This window comes from Neophocaena asiaeorientalis, unplaced genomic scaffold, assembly GCF_003031525.2.
Source record: "Neophocaena asiaeorientalis asiaeorientalis breed wild unplaced genomic scaffold, Neophocaena_asiaeorientalis_V1.1 scaffold408, whole genome shotgun sequence".
In the NCBI taxonomy this organism is placed as follows: domain Eukaryota; kingdom Metazoa; phylum Chordata; class Mammalia; order Artiodactyla; family Phocoenidae; genus Neophocaena; species Neophocaena asiaeorientalis.
Window position 1 is genome coordinate 273,795 of NW_020174918.1, and position 14,620 is coordinate 288,414.

The 14,620-nt window shown below is 35.9% G+C and overlaps 1 protein-coding gene across 2 annotated transcripts in view; it reads right to left on the reverse strand.

Moving 5' to 3' along the window:
- Nucleotides 1–14,620, reverse strand: part of PIK3C3 (phosphatidylinositol 3-kinase catalytic subunit type 3) — a 153,635-nt gene that overhangs the window by 32,620 nt on the left and 106,395 nt on the right. For both annotated transcript variants that reach the window (XM_024760453.1, XM_024760452.1), the window contains exon 21: nt 5,637–5,711. In XM_024760453.1, the coding sequence (XP_024616221.1) occupies nt 5,637–5,711 (75 nt within the window). The remainder of the gene's footprint in view (nt 1–5,636; nt 5,712–14,620) is intronic.

Genomic DNA, 14,620 nt, shown 5'->3' on the forward strand with positions numbered 1-14,620 from the left:
AAAAAAAAAAAAAAAAAAAAAGCCTCTACAAAAATTAACATTTTCCTTATGATCGGTTTCAGTTAACATAAAGACTGACTTCCTGATACTAAATATTTAAGAAACTTTCAAAAGATCAGATTTTAAATAATGTTAAAAAGAAAATTATTCACATGAAGACAAGTTCTCATTATTTAAACATCTAAAGTAATGATCAATAAAGACTAAAAAAGTACTTATGGATAAAAAGAGCAGGTCTTATGTGCTTGGCTCTCTTTTCCATATATCAACTGAGAAATACAAATCAAACTGGTAAGTAATAGTATATCCACAATCTATAGTAAAACTAAGTTTTAACAGGAAACAGATTTTTCTGAAACCCTGAGCACAGATTAAAATGACATGAAAAAACCTAGTTCATTTACTTATTTTCAAAGCATTTACTAGGTGCCTACTACGCACAGAGCTTTTTATACTCCTTTCTCTCATGTTCCAGAGAGTAAACAAGCATATACTACTAAAATAATGAGCCACTCAGAAGAGATTTTAGAGGGCAGTAAGTTACAGGAGTTTGGATTTTAGGGTAGAAAAAGTTTTTGAGATATATTATTTTCTTATCTCTAAAATTATGATTACAAATAACAGCTATATAAGCTAAATAAGGAAGGCATTCTTATTTCTTGGTGGTGAAATACACAAACAAAACCGTAATAGTTAGCCCACAAGGAATGTTTACTATGTGCTCAGTACCATACAAAATTCTACCATATTAAATCATTCAACCCTCACATCAGGAGTGAGTTCTATTATTATTTATGCATTGAGGAGAAGAGACTGAGACACAGATATATTAGATAACTTGATCGGTCATACAATGGTGGAAGGGCAACTTAAACACAAAGAATTTGACTTTAGAGCCTGACATATTAACTCCTATGTGAGATTGTTCCCCAGAATTAAAAAAAGGGAAGTGAATCAATTGTACATAAAATTAAAGAATGATAAAGAAGATCAGGATAGGAGATGTATTGAAAGCAATGTGCAATTAGGATTAAAATGACTATTTTTCTTTGCTGTGAGCTTTCTGACAAAAGGCTCAAAGGGTATTACTCTGAAGTGCCACCACAGACAAAAAAGCTACCACTCCTCTCACTATATAAATAGATAAGCCCAGGTTAACAAGGCCATCTTTATGACCTACAAAAAACTTTCCATTTACTACAGATACCCAGTTCCTACTTCTCTTTTGTGAATGTTTTTCAATTATTTACATATTAATTTTATATGTTAATTATATCATACAGTCTGTATACCATAAACAAACAGCACGTTTTTCAGTTATACTGGTCCTTTTTTTCCCCCCTCAAATTCTCAAAAAGAAAAGCAAAACAAAACTTTTTCCAAAGAGTTGAGATAAACTCAAGTCTAATTTCATTTGAGTCCTGCCACAATTGAATTACCCTGAATAAACTTCTTAAAACTTCCTCAAAGAACAGCAACTCTGAAAAAAATTCATTTTTTTTCCTATCCTGTATCACACCTTAAATTTTGTAGTTTCTTGCCAAAATAATATATTAATGCATTAATAAGTGAAATATCATTCACCCCAAATATGCTTGTAGAAAACCATAATATTGACAAAGGAATTTCCAGACTTTTACATTTGTGATAGATACACAACGCCTTCTGCTGCACAAGTTGAGGAAACTTCAATCAAGTTAAAAATACCCACAACCAATTAAAGCATGGGCAAAAAATTTCTGAGAAATCTGAAATTGAGACTTATATTTTGCATTTTTGTACATTACCATTGTACAGATTTTAAAATTCTCTATAAGAGGTGAAACATTTTCCTCCACACATTCCTGAAGTTCTTAGTCTGACCCTTTTCTGTCTCATCCATATTTACAGGCGGAACAGTGTGTATTTAGGGTGAATCCCCAAAAGACCACAGTGAAATGAAATCTGGGTGTCTCCTTCCTCTCTGTTCCATCTCTCATATCAGGGAACTGGGCACTGACAAATCAGTAGTACTCTGATTACAATTCCAAACCATCTAAACCTGTCCAAGAAACACACACACACACACAAACCTGCCCAAGCTGGAAAATGAGAATAGAAGACAAAAGGTATTTTATTTTGAAGAATGGGAGAAATGCTATTTATCATTAATAAAAGCTCCATCAACACTGAGAGACTGGAGAGTTATATAAGAAAATCTAAAGTCCTAAGTTTTTAATATGTTATGGTCTGTGTTGAAGGCACAATGGATCCAAAATATACAGTGGAAGATGCTTCATAATATTCAAGACATTTTTACGTACAAGCATTGAAATCTATTTCCTGCAATGAAACACCTTCAAAATTCATTTTAAATATGTAATAGTTGTCTAGGGCTTCCCTGGTGGCGCAGTGGTTGAGAGTCCGCCTGCTGATGCAGGGGACACGGGTTCGTGCCCCGGTCTGGGAAGATCCCACATGCCACGGAGTGGCTAGGTCCGTGAGCCATGGCCGCTGAGCCTGCAGTCCAGAGCCTGTGCTCCGCAACAGGAGAGGCCACAACAGTGAGAGGCCCGCGTACCGCAAAAAAAAAAAAAAATGTAATAGTTGTCTAAACTATACAAAGTCAAATTATAATATATGTAATTAATATAACTTGAAACTGTTCTGAAATATGGACTGTTAGTAAAAAATGAGTAGACACACATTTTAAAATAAATCATTATAAATTTCTTGAAGTTGAGGAATGTATTATATACTTCCATTTGTCTTGACATAATTGGTCTTTCCTTATACAACCTAATTTCATTCAAACTAAATCCAAAAATTTAAAACACTTATCCTAGTGAGGAAGATGTAAAATGCTTGTTGTATGACATTAAGTGTATGAAATTATTAAAGAGCAGTTAAGAAGAAATAACTCAAAGAAATGCTGTTTTAAAAGAAAGAGAATGTGCCTCTTATCTAGTACATTTTTAGGTAAGCTTAAAACAAAATTTAGAGCACCCTCTAGTGGAAAACTGGTGACAAGAAGCTTAAAACCTGTTTTTGAAATTTTATAATTCAATTTCCATACAAGTATCTATGACCTGGGCCAAAAAAGTATATTAGGTAGACCTTTCTTTCCAAATCTTACTCGTAAAGTATCCCCATCAATACACACAGACACACACAAGACAGAGCAGTTCTCAAAGTCCAACAGAAAATGTTCTATTATTTATCAATTTCCAAAAGAAGAGACAAGTAAGATCTGTGAATATAACATTATAGATCTAATGTTACTCTATACATTAAAGAATTCCACTGTGGTTATAATGATAACAATATAAAAACAAATGGAGTTATTTTGGTAGTCTCATTCTTGTGGTTAAAAGATTCAACTGAAAAAGAGAGCTAAGAAAACAACACAGGAAAACTTTTTTCAAATTATAATTTTTTCCAAACACAGCATAACGTGTTTTTTTTTTTCTGCGGTACGCGGGCCTCTCACTGCTGTGGCCTCTCCCGTTGAGGAGCACAGGCTCCGGACGCGCAGGCTCAGTGGCCATGGGTCACAGGCCCAGCCGCTCTGCAGCATGTGGGATCTTCCCGGACCGGGGCACGAACCTGTGTCCCCTGCATCGGCAGGCAGACTCTCAACCACTGCACCACCAGGGAAGCCCAGCAGCATAACCTTTTATAAATATCTTTTGCTAAATTAGTAAATTTGGCAAGAACCTCCAATGCAATCTGATTATACTCCTTCAGGGTTTAGTAATTAAAGGGACTGCCTGGCATTGATACAGACATGGTTCCCACATACAAATTTTACCAGATAATTTTTCACACTAATAATTTAAAACTGAATATATGAAATTCCAGACTACATGAATTAACATGGTTACTATATTAATAATTAGGCTACACTCAATTTTGGTATCAAAATTTGGAGGAATACTAACAAACTACATAATGTCCTTACCTGAGAGACTATTTTAAGTGTACTTTAAAATCTATTTTCCGTGAAGGGCTGAAGAAACTTGGATTATTTGGCATATGGAAGAAAAGGCTACACAGAAGAACAGAAATATTTATTAATTAATTCAACAATGATTTATCAAACATTTTAGCTAGGTATTGTTCAAGGCTCTGGAGGCACAGTGGCAAAGTGCATGGACAAGGTCCCTGCTCTCATGGAACCTACATCCGGAATGGGAGAGGATGATGATTAAGAAGTCAACAAGCTCCATGAGGGCTAGGATTTCTGTCCCGTTTATTTTGGTATCCCCAGCACCTAGAACAATACCTAAAATATAGTAGGTGCTCAATAAGCATTTGTTGAATTATATTAAAAAGATACCTTCAGCTAGTGATAAGTGCTATAAAGAAAACAAAACAGAATAACAAATAGAGAGTAATGGAGAGGGGTGGGGTGGCAGGTATATAAATTATTATTTGACTGGAGAGTTAGAAAAGGATACTCTAAAAAGATGCCAGGGCTTCCCTGGTGGTGCAGTGGTTGAGAGTCCGCCTGCTGATGCAGCGGACACAGGTTTGTGCCCCGGTCCGGGAAGATCCCACATGCCGCGGAGCGGCTGGGCCCGTGAGCCATGGCCGCTGGGCCTGCGCCTCCAGAGCCTGTGCTCTGCAACGGGAGAGGCCACAACAGTGAGGACCGCGTATAGCAAAAAAAAAAAAAAAAAAAAGATGCCATTCAATCTTAGACTTACTCACCGAAGTCTTGAAAGATCTGAGAGAAGAGCTTCCCAGGAAGAAGAAACAACAAGGGTACTTACCCAAGACAGGAGTGATTTTACATTCATATATTCAAACCTGTTAGTGTAGGCAAGCCACAATGGCTACAGTAAAGAGTTCAGATTTTAATCATACAGTTTGGGCAAAAGATATTGGTGGTTTCAAATGGGATAAAAGCAGTGGAAATGAAGAGGGGGTAACTTCATGATTTATTTTGGTGAGCAGTAGATACAATTTGATAATAGATTTGATATGTAAGATGAAGCCAATAGTGCAATTAAAAATGACTCCCAAGTCTGGGGCTTAAACAACTGAGTAGGTGATGTTACTATTCATTAAGATGGGGAAACCAAGTGAGGAGCAGCTTATCAGGCAGGTAGTGGAGGAAGAAAACAACTTTTATGACTAGCTGTATAATATTTAGAATTTCAGGTAAACAGCTAATGAAATGGATTGAAATAGAGTAAGTTTGGAAGTTGCACAGAGATGGTGTTTAAAGCCATGGGGCCAAGGAGTTATTAGGAAGAAGGATGAGAATGATTATTCCACATAACTCCAAGGGGAAAAGGTAAAGAATTAAAGATAGAGGTTAATGTGAGTTCAGTGTTGTTTGATAAGAGAAAGAACATTTAAACATTCTAACTAGAGCTGTACAGTAAGAGATTGGACTGCTTGTATACATTATGGGCTTCCCACTAAAGGAGGCATTTCGAGAAGTAAGGGCTAGATGACCATCTGTAGGATTTCTACTAAAGCAGTTCTTATAAGGGATGGGAGTTTCCCTGACATGTCCTTCCAAGGTACCATATAAAGGGACTTCAATTTTAATTCACTTATGCAACTTATTTTCTTATGAAGTAGATTCCAGGGCAAAAATCACTGGCATGTAAAATGTATATTTGCTACTAGCCATTATTTGTTACCTGTTTTTGTCAGCAAAAGGTTATCCAGGTGCCTGTCTCCAACTCCAAGAATATATGTAATCACGCAATATCCAGCTGCAATAACAGTTCAAATACAAAAGACAAAAGACTTGTGAAAAACACATGCAAATCAGGTTATACATACAACTGAATACAACAGCAGCTTGTGCTACTTTAATTTCAAATTGATTACTACTCTTTCTGACTTCTTACCTAAATTCTCAAATTAAATGTGTAATCTTTGACTCTATGAAGAGGTTATCACTTGAAACTCAAATTATTATTTGCAACAGAGAAAATACCCTGTAGAATTCTGTCAAATTATAAAAGTCACTTTAATCAAAAGTTAAATGAGGTTTCAGAAACCTTAATTATAACATGTGTCTATTGTTTCTCATTTCAAAGTAGATATGTTAAGAATGACAGTGAAAAAAACAGTGTCTGCAGAAACACACATAATGAAGTCAACCATCCCACAACCATCTTACCTACACTATAACAAAAGTAAGTGTAGAATTAAAAAAAAAAAATCTTTAGAGAAACAATCTTGAAGTGCCAGCAGATAGAAAAACAAATGAATCCACGTGAGTGGTAAAGGCATGTATGAAGTGCACAGCATAATCCTCTAAATTAAGAAAAATTACCTGAGCAGGACAAGGGGCAGAGTCACTGTCTCTACCTTTATTCTCTCTTTCTTTCTCTTCTAAAGTCTGGAAACCTGGCGCATGATGAAAGTGCTCAAAAAATTTAAGCAAACAACACCTGTTTGAAGCCATTTTTTTTCTGTTCTGTTTCTCGCATTACTAACTTAAGAACAAATGCAACTTGCAAACACACATATGACTATGCCAGTATTTACAAACACATGTTTATTTCAGACACTATGTAGAAAAAAGATCGGACCACCTGTTAATAACCAAATTAATCCTGTCTAAATTCATTAATATTAAAGTTCATTTGATTCAGGTTCTGAAGGCCATTATGGAAGTCCAAAAGTGGCTTAAGCAATGACATCCATCATCAGATTAATCTTCAATTATAATTATAAACAAAGCTACAATTTATTGAAGGCTAGGTTCTTAGCTAGGCACATTACATTCATCATGTCTAACCCTTTTAATGATGTCAGTTAAGTATTATAACCATCCTTCAAATTAAAAAACCTAAGGCTCCGGAAGTTAACAGGATTGTCGAAGGTCACCGGGCTGGGGTTTAAACCTAAGTTAGACTCTAACATCATTGCTTACGCCACTTTTGCACTGTACTCTGTGTAATTCCTCCTTCCCAAAGTGGCTATTTTGATGGATGCAACATTCAACAAGATATTTAAGCTCAAGTATATTTGTTTAGAATAACTCACCATACCCTGATTCTAGATAAAATTATATATATTTCAAAATATATCCATATGTAGAGAATGAATGAAAGATAGCATACTATCATTCAAAAAAATGCTTCTAATCATATTACTGGTCTACTAATAATTTTCACTTAACTGTAACAAATCATTTACAGTTGACTAAACATATCAGTTATTCTCAAAATATAGTCTGTAGTGTGACAAGGACTACTAGTTTGCCAAAAACACAATATCCTATGTACAGTTCTTCCTTAAAAGAAGACCAAACTAAGATTTCTGGGGCAAGACTGTACCTACATAAAAGACTACATTTCCCAGCCTCACTTGAAGTTAGGCCTGTCCAGAAAGCAAATGTAGTTTTGTGGTGAGCAGTTTTATAGAGGGAGCTGACCAAGAGAATCAGAGACCTTGGTTGACACTAACATCCCTAAAGAGTTAAAACAACAACAGTAATGGCTTACATCTGGGCTTCTTACAAAAAAAGAAAATAACTGTTACGTGTGTAAACCACCATAGTTAGATTATGTTAACTGATGCTGAATGAAACTGGTAGTTGGGCCACTGGGGGACTTGAGCGTCATTTACATAAAGGATGAGCAAATACAGCTTGATGGCCCAAATTGGTCCCCCTCTGTTTTTATATTTTACAAAGAAAGTTTATTGGAACAGAGCCATGCCTATTTATTTAAATATTTCTTAAGCACTATATAATGGCCTGGTTGAATGGTTGCAACAGAGACCACCTGGCCTGAAAAGTATAAATATATTTACCATCTGAAAGGCTTTAGGGAAAAATTGACTGACATTTGATCTAAGGCATTGCTACCCAAAATGTGATACACAGACTGGCAGTTTCACTACCACCTAGAATCTTGTTAAAAATGCAAACTCTTAAGCCTTACTTCATTCCTATTGCATCAGAATCTCCAGAGGCAATGTCCAGAGAGTGATTGTTATATATATCAAAGTTTGAAAAGCCCTCTCTAGTGTTCTAATGCATCTAAGAATCCCCTGGGAATCCTCTATGCAGATTCTGATCCAAACAGCAGGGGAAAGGCCTGAGAGTCTGTAATACAAACAAGTGCCTAGGTGAAGCTAATGCTGTTGGATTATACTTGTAGTAGCACTGCTCTAAAACTGCTGCAAAATATGCAGTTCCACAAATGACTAAAGGCTCTCCACTAAAAGACTAGTAAGTGACTTAACTGAAGGATATTAAATCTGATATTGGTAAAGAGAATTGAGAACACATTAGAACTTAGCACACTGAGTTCTCTAATAAGGGATTCACTTAGAAATCCGGTTGCCACTTGTCAAGGATACTAAACTCCTACTGATAATATGCATATGAAGATAGCTGAAATTCCTGCAATTTTCACAAAGAACATCATTGTGTTATCAGTGCCTCTGAGTTGTTACATGGTACCAGTTACCTTCTTATTAATTATAAATTACAATTAGTTTAATTTTTATCACTATTTGTTTCAAGTTGTTTAGCTATCTCTATGAAAGTAATGATTCATATACACAGCAACAGTATTTTTGACCTAAAATTTTCATGTAACTAGACATGTATGAATTATGCCTGTCTCTGCTGATAAAGCAAGATTTTTTAAAAAAATTTTTTGCGGTACGTGGGCCTCTCACCATTGTGGCCTCTCCCGTTGCGGAGCACAGGCTCCGGACGCGCAGGCTCAGTGGCCATGGCTCACGAGCCTAGCCGCTCCGTGGCATGTGGGATCTTCCCGGACCGGGGCACGAACTCATGTCCCCTGCATCGGCAGGAGTACTCTCAACCACTGTGCCACCAGGGAAGCCCAGCAAGATGTTTTTATAAACTACTCTTTATCATCAAATTTGGTTTTTCAGTAATATTTCATTGTTATTACTGGATTATTTTCCAATGGAAATGGAAAATGTATGAAAAAGAGCCTTTTACCCTGTCTCAGTGTGTTAAGGTCATAAATATGTTGGATGATCATTTCAATAAATGTTTTTTAAGTCAAGTGAGACAGCATATGATCTTTCTCTCTTTCATATATATAAATGGTGGAGATGAGAATTTGGGGTGTTTCAATAATTCAAATGTCAACACTTAAAAGATAAAAGATTACATCTTGAAAAAGGTATCTGAGGCAAGAGTAGGATGACCCTTCAAAATTTTGAGGATATAAACAATATTCAGAATGATTTGAGATGGCACAGAGTAGATCAGAAGAGTTTCAGGAAAAATGAAGTTATTTTTTAACTATAATGGAAACACTATACCTGTCGAAGAGAATCTCGTCAAAAGGATGCTATTCATTAGTATTTGGACTTCATGTGAGATACACACACAAACATCTTGAAACTGGTTTTATAAAACAACTTTGACTTAAAGCAAAATACAGAGAAACATAGACAACTAAACAATACTATCTCCCTTTACTAGTAAAGATATGAGTGTGAGAATAATCAGTGTTCCCACATTTACTTGCATAATATAGATTTGACACCTTGCATAATCCGGAAAAAATGTCACCATAACTAATCGCATTCTTCTTCTTACACTTTGCCAAAAACCTAAAACATTACTTTTTAAAATGAAAGTTATAATACATGCATCTATGTGATAATGCCCAACAATCAGATTCTATTACAATGTTGCAACTTATTAAGCACTGAATCCTCTAATGAAAAATTCAAATGGCTTTCAACTTGCAACATTACCTGGAATGCTACCAAACTCACTGAAACACACAAAATTATTTTGTAACACAGCAGTATATATAGAAAACAGAAGGGTATTCAAAATAAGATGAAGAGAAGGCCTGCCATCAAATCAGTTATCAGGATATGAATAAATATGAAATGCTTTTATTAGGAAGAATATCTAATTTGAAGTTAACTGTCCAGGTACAATCTAAATGGCTATTTTTTTTTTACATTCAAAAAAGGCATATTTTCGTTAGCTCATGGGAAAAAATGGAACATTATATAAAAGGCACAATACTATGACATTTAGCACATATTATGAAATATTGTTCCAATACTTTTTTTAAGTGAGCAGGGTTTTCAAAATTTAGTCAATACTTATAGGTTGTGTGCATATATACTTTAAGTAGAAAAAGTTAACATTTCTTTATTAAATAGATTTACAAGGTAAAAAAATTTACAGTAACTATCAGAAAGTTAAAAGACACGAGGTAATTGCTTGAGGGCATACAAAATATCTCAGGTAATAAAGTACTGAAAACTAAGTGTGGCAGATTAAAGATTCTTTAACATGCTTTTCATTCAAGATGGGAACTATATCCTTTCCCCTTGAATCCAGGCAGGTTCTGTGACTCCTATGACCAACAGAATATGACAGAAGTGACAAACTGCCAGCTTCCCAATCCAGGCCTTCAGAAACCAAAAGTTTCTACTTCCTGTCTCTTAGAATACTTCCTCTTGAAACCCAGCTCTGAGAAACACAAGCCATAGGGTAAGCCTTGTACAGTTGCCTTGATTGACAAGGCTTGCTGAAAAACAGTATAAGCTGCCAGCCATGTGAGTGATCTATCAAGCCTTTAGAAGTATATTAATTTTTTCAGATCTTAGAAAACACAGACTTAATGGAGAAAAAAGTGAATGGAAGAGAAAAGGGAAAAAAGGACAGAAGAAAGGAAGTAAAGCAGGAAGGGAAAGAGGGACAGGAGAGAGAAATACAGAGTGAATAAGAAAAGGGAAACATTCTCTCTTAGATGCTTCAATTTTTTTTAGTCTTAAAATCTAAATACACTGTATGTGATCATTTTTATGGGTAAGCACAGTTACACGTAACACATGTAATGTTCCTTAGGTTAAAATAAGAATTAAAACCACAAGGAATATGAATATACATACACACATTTTATTTCAGTATTTTAAAAGTTCCTAGGAATATTATATTTTCTTTATACTTCTCAGCCAAAAATGTATCAAGTATAAATTTGGGAATAAATTATGTAGTAAAAAATAATATGGAATACTACCTCATGGGAGCATTGTGAAAAATAAAAAAAATGTCATGTATAAGAGAGCAATTTATAAGCCATAAAATGATAGGAAAGTTTAAATATAGTTGTTATATGTCTAGAAAATCCTCTAATTGCTTCCCCAAGCTTGACTGCTTAAGTAGAAATATGGACATAAATATAATATTTATGTAAAACAGGAATAACATGATATATGCCATATACTATTCAGGGCTCAACTCTAGTGTCAACTCCTTTATTAACCCTCCCTTAAACAATATAGTTATTAAAAAAAAAAGTCTCTCAAGAAAATAAAAAATAATCCTCTAGAATATAAACTTAATGAGAATAGGCATAAGTGGTTGAAACATTTGAATTAATCCCTATGGCATGTCACTACTTACTTATTTCCAGAAAGGGACCATAAGCACTAATCTAAAATACCATGAGAGGCACCTCCTAACAGAACACTGTTATCTTAGCTCTAGAGATTTATCAAAAATATAATTATTCCTGAAACACTTTTCCCACAGTCTACGTAATTGCTTACTCAAACTCAGGGAAAATCAAGGGAAAAATTACAACTTCCAGGAAGAAATAACTTATAATTACAAAACAGTTAAGTGATTGCAAAGATGAATCTATGGATAAACCACTAGCCAGACTCATCAAGAAAAAAAGGGAGAAGACTCAAATCAACAGAATTAGAAATGAAAAAGGAGAAGTAATAACTGACCCTGCAGAAATACAAAGAATAATGAGGGATTACTACAAGCAACTACATGCCAATAAAATTGACAACCTGGAAGAAATGGGCAAATTCTTAGAAAAGCACAACCTCCTGAGACAAAACCAGGAAGACAGAGAAAATATAAACAGACCAATAACAAGAACTGAAATTGAAACTGTGATTAAAAATTTTCCAACAGGGCTTCCCTGGTGGCGCACTGGTTGAGAGTCCAACTGCCGATGCAGGGAACACGGGTTCGTGCCCTGGTCCGGGAAGATTCCACATGCCGCGGAGTAGCTAGGCCCATGAGCCTTGGCCGCTGAGCCTGTGTGTCCAGAGCCTGTGCTCTGCAACAGGAGAGGCCACAAAAGTGAGAGGCCCATGTAAAACAGAAAAAAAAAAAACTTCCAACAAAAAAAAGCCCAGGACCAGGTGGCTTCACAGGCAAATTCTATCAAACACTTAGAGAAGAGCTAACACCTATCCTTCTCAAACTCTTCCAAAATATAGCAGAAGGAGGAACACTCCCAAACTTGGAGGAATGCTCCCAAACTCATTCTACGAGGCCACCATAACCCTGATACCAAAACCAGACAAAGATGTCACAAAAAAAGAAAACTACAGACCAATATCACTGATGACCATAGATGCAAAAATCTTCAACAAAATACTAGAAAACAGAATCCAAAGGCACATTAAAAGGATCATACACCATGATCAAGTGGGGTTTATCCCAGGAATGCAAGGATTCTTCAATACATGCAAATCAATGTGATATACCATATTAACAAACTGAAGGATAAAAACCATATGATAACCTCAATAGATGCAGAAAAAACTTTCAACAAAATTCAACACCCACATGTGATAAAAACTCTCCAGAAAGTAGGGATAGAGGGAACTTACCTCAACATAATAAAGGCCATATATGACAAACCCATAGCCAACATCATTCTCAATGGGGAAAAACTGAAACCATATCCTCTAAAGCCCGGAACAAGACAAGGATGCCCACTCTTACCACTAATATTCAACATAGTTTTGGAAGTTTTGGCCACAGCAATCACAGAAGAAAAAGAAATAAAAGGAATCCAAATGGGAAAAGAAGTAAAGCTGTCACTGTTTGCAGATGACATGATACTATACATAGAGAATCCTAAAGATGCTACCAGAAAACTACTAGAGCTAATCAATGAATTTGGTAAAGTAGCAGGATACAAAATTAATGAATAGAAATCTCCTGTATTCCTATACCCTAATGATGAAAACTCCGAAAGAGAAATTAAGGAAACATTTCCATTTACTATTGCAACAAAAAGAATAACATACCTAGGAATAAACCTACCTAAGGAGACAAAAGACCTTATGCAGACACTGATGAAAGAAATTAAAGATGATACAAACAGATGGAGAGATATATCATTTTCTTGGATTGGAAGAATCAACATTGTGAAAATGACTATACAACCCAAAGCAATGTACAGATTCAGTGCAATCCCTATCAAACTACCAATGGCATTTTTCACAGAACTAGAACAAAAAATTTCACAATTTGTATGGAAACACAAAAGATCCCGAATAGCCAAAGTAATCCAGAGAAAGAAAAACACAGCCCAGAAATCAGGCTCCATGACATCGGACTATACTATGAAGCTACAGTAATCAAGACAGCATGGTACTGGCACAAAAACAGAAAGACAGATCAATGGAAAACTAGAACTACCATATGACCCAGCAATCCCACTATGGGCATACACCCTGAGAAAACCATCATTCAAAATGAGTCCTGTACCACAATGTTCATTGTAGCACTATTTACAATAGCCAGGACATGGAAGCAACCTGGGTGTCCATTGACAACTGAATGGATAAAGATGAGGCACATATATACAATGGAATATTACTCAGCCATAAAAAGAAATGAAATTGAGTTATTTGTAGTGAGGTGGATGGACCTAGAGTCTGTCATACAGAGTGAAGTAAGTCAGAAAGAAAAAAACAAATACCATATGCTAACACATATATATGGAATAAAAAAAAAAAAGGTTCTAATGAACCTAGGGGCAGGACAGGAAGAAGGATGCAGATGTAGAGAATGGACTTGAGGACACAGGGAAGGGGAAGGGTAAGCTGGGATGAAGTGAGAGAGTGTTCTGGACATATATACACTCTCAAATGTAAAATAGCTAGCTAGGGGGAAGCAGAGACATAGCACAGGGAGATCAGCTCGGTGCTTTGTGACCACCTACAGAGGTGGGATAGGGAGGATGGGAGGGAGATGCAAGAGGGAGGGGATATGGGGATATATGTGTACATATAGCTGATTCACTTTGTTATACAGCAGAAACTAACACAACATTGTAAAGCAATTATACTCTAATAAAGATGTTTAAAAAGAAGATGCATCTATAAAAGAGTAAACAGAATTTACACCTTATTCCTATTATTATGTCAAAACATTAACGACCTCTTTTTTCACATTTTCTATCTTTTAATTTTCTTGCACAGCATTTAAAACTGCTATGGTTTGAATGTCTGTGTCCCCTCAAAATTCACATGCTGAAATCCTAATGCCCAAGGTAGTGGTGTCAGGAGGTGGGAACTTCGGGAGGTGCTTAGCCCTCATGAATGGGATTAGCTCCCTATAAAAGATACCCCACAGAGCTCCCTAGCTCCTCCCAATAGGTGTAGATAAAGTAACACATCTTTGACCCAAGGAAAGCCCTCACCTGACCAGGCTGGCATCTTATCTCAGACTTCCAGCCCCCAGGACTGTGAAAAATATATTTCTGTTGTTTGTAAGTCACCCAGTCTCTGGTATTTTGTTATTGTAGCCCAAATGGACTAGAAAAAATCCTAACATGTTCTAAATGTGTATGAGCATGGTAATATCAGGATAGCCTGTTTTCCTTTATTT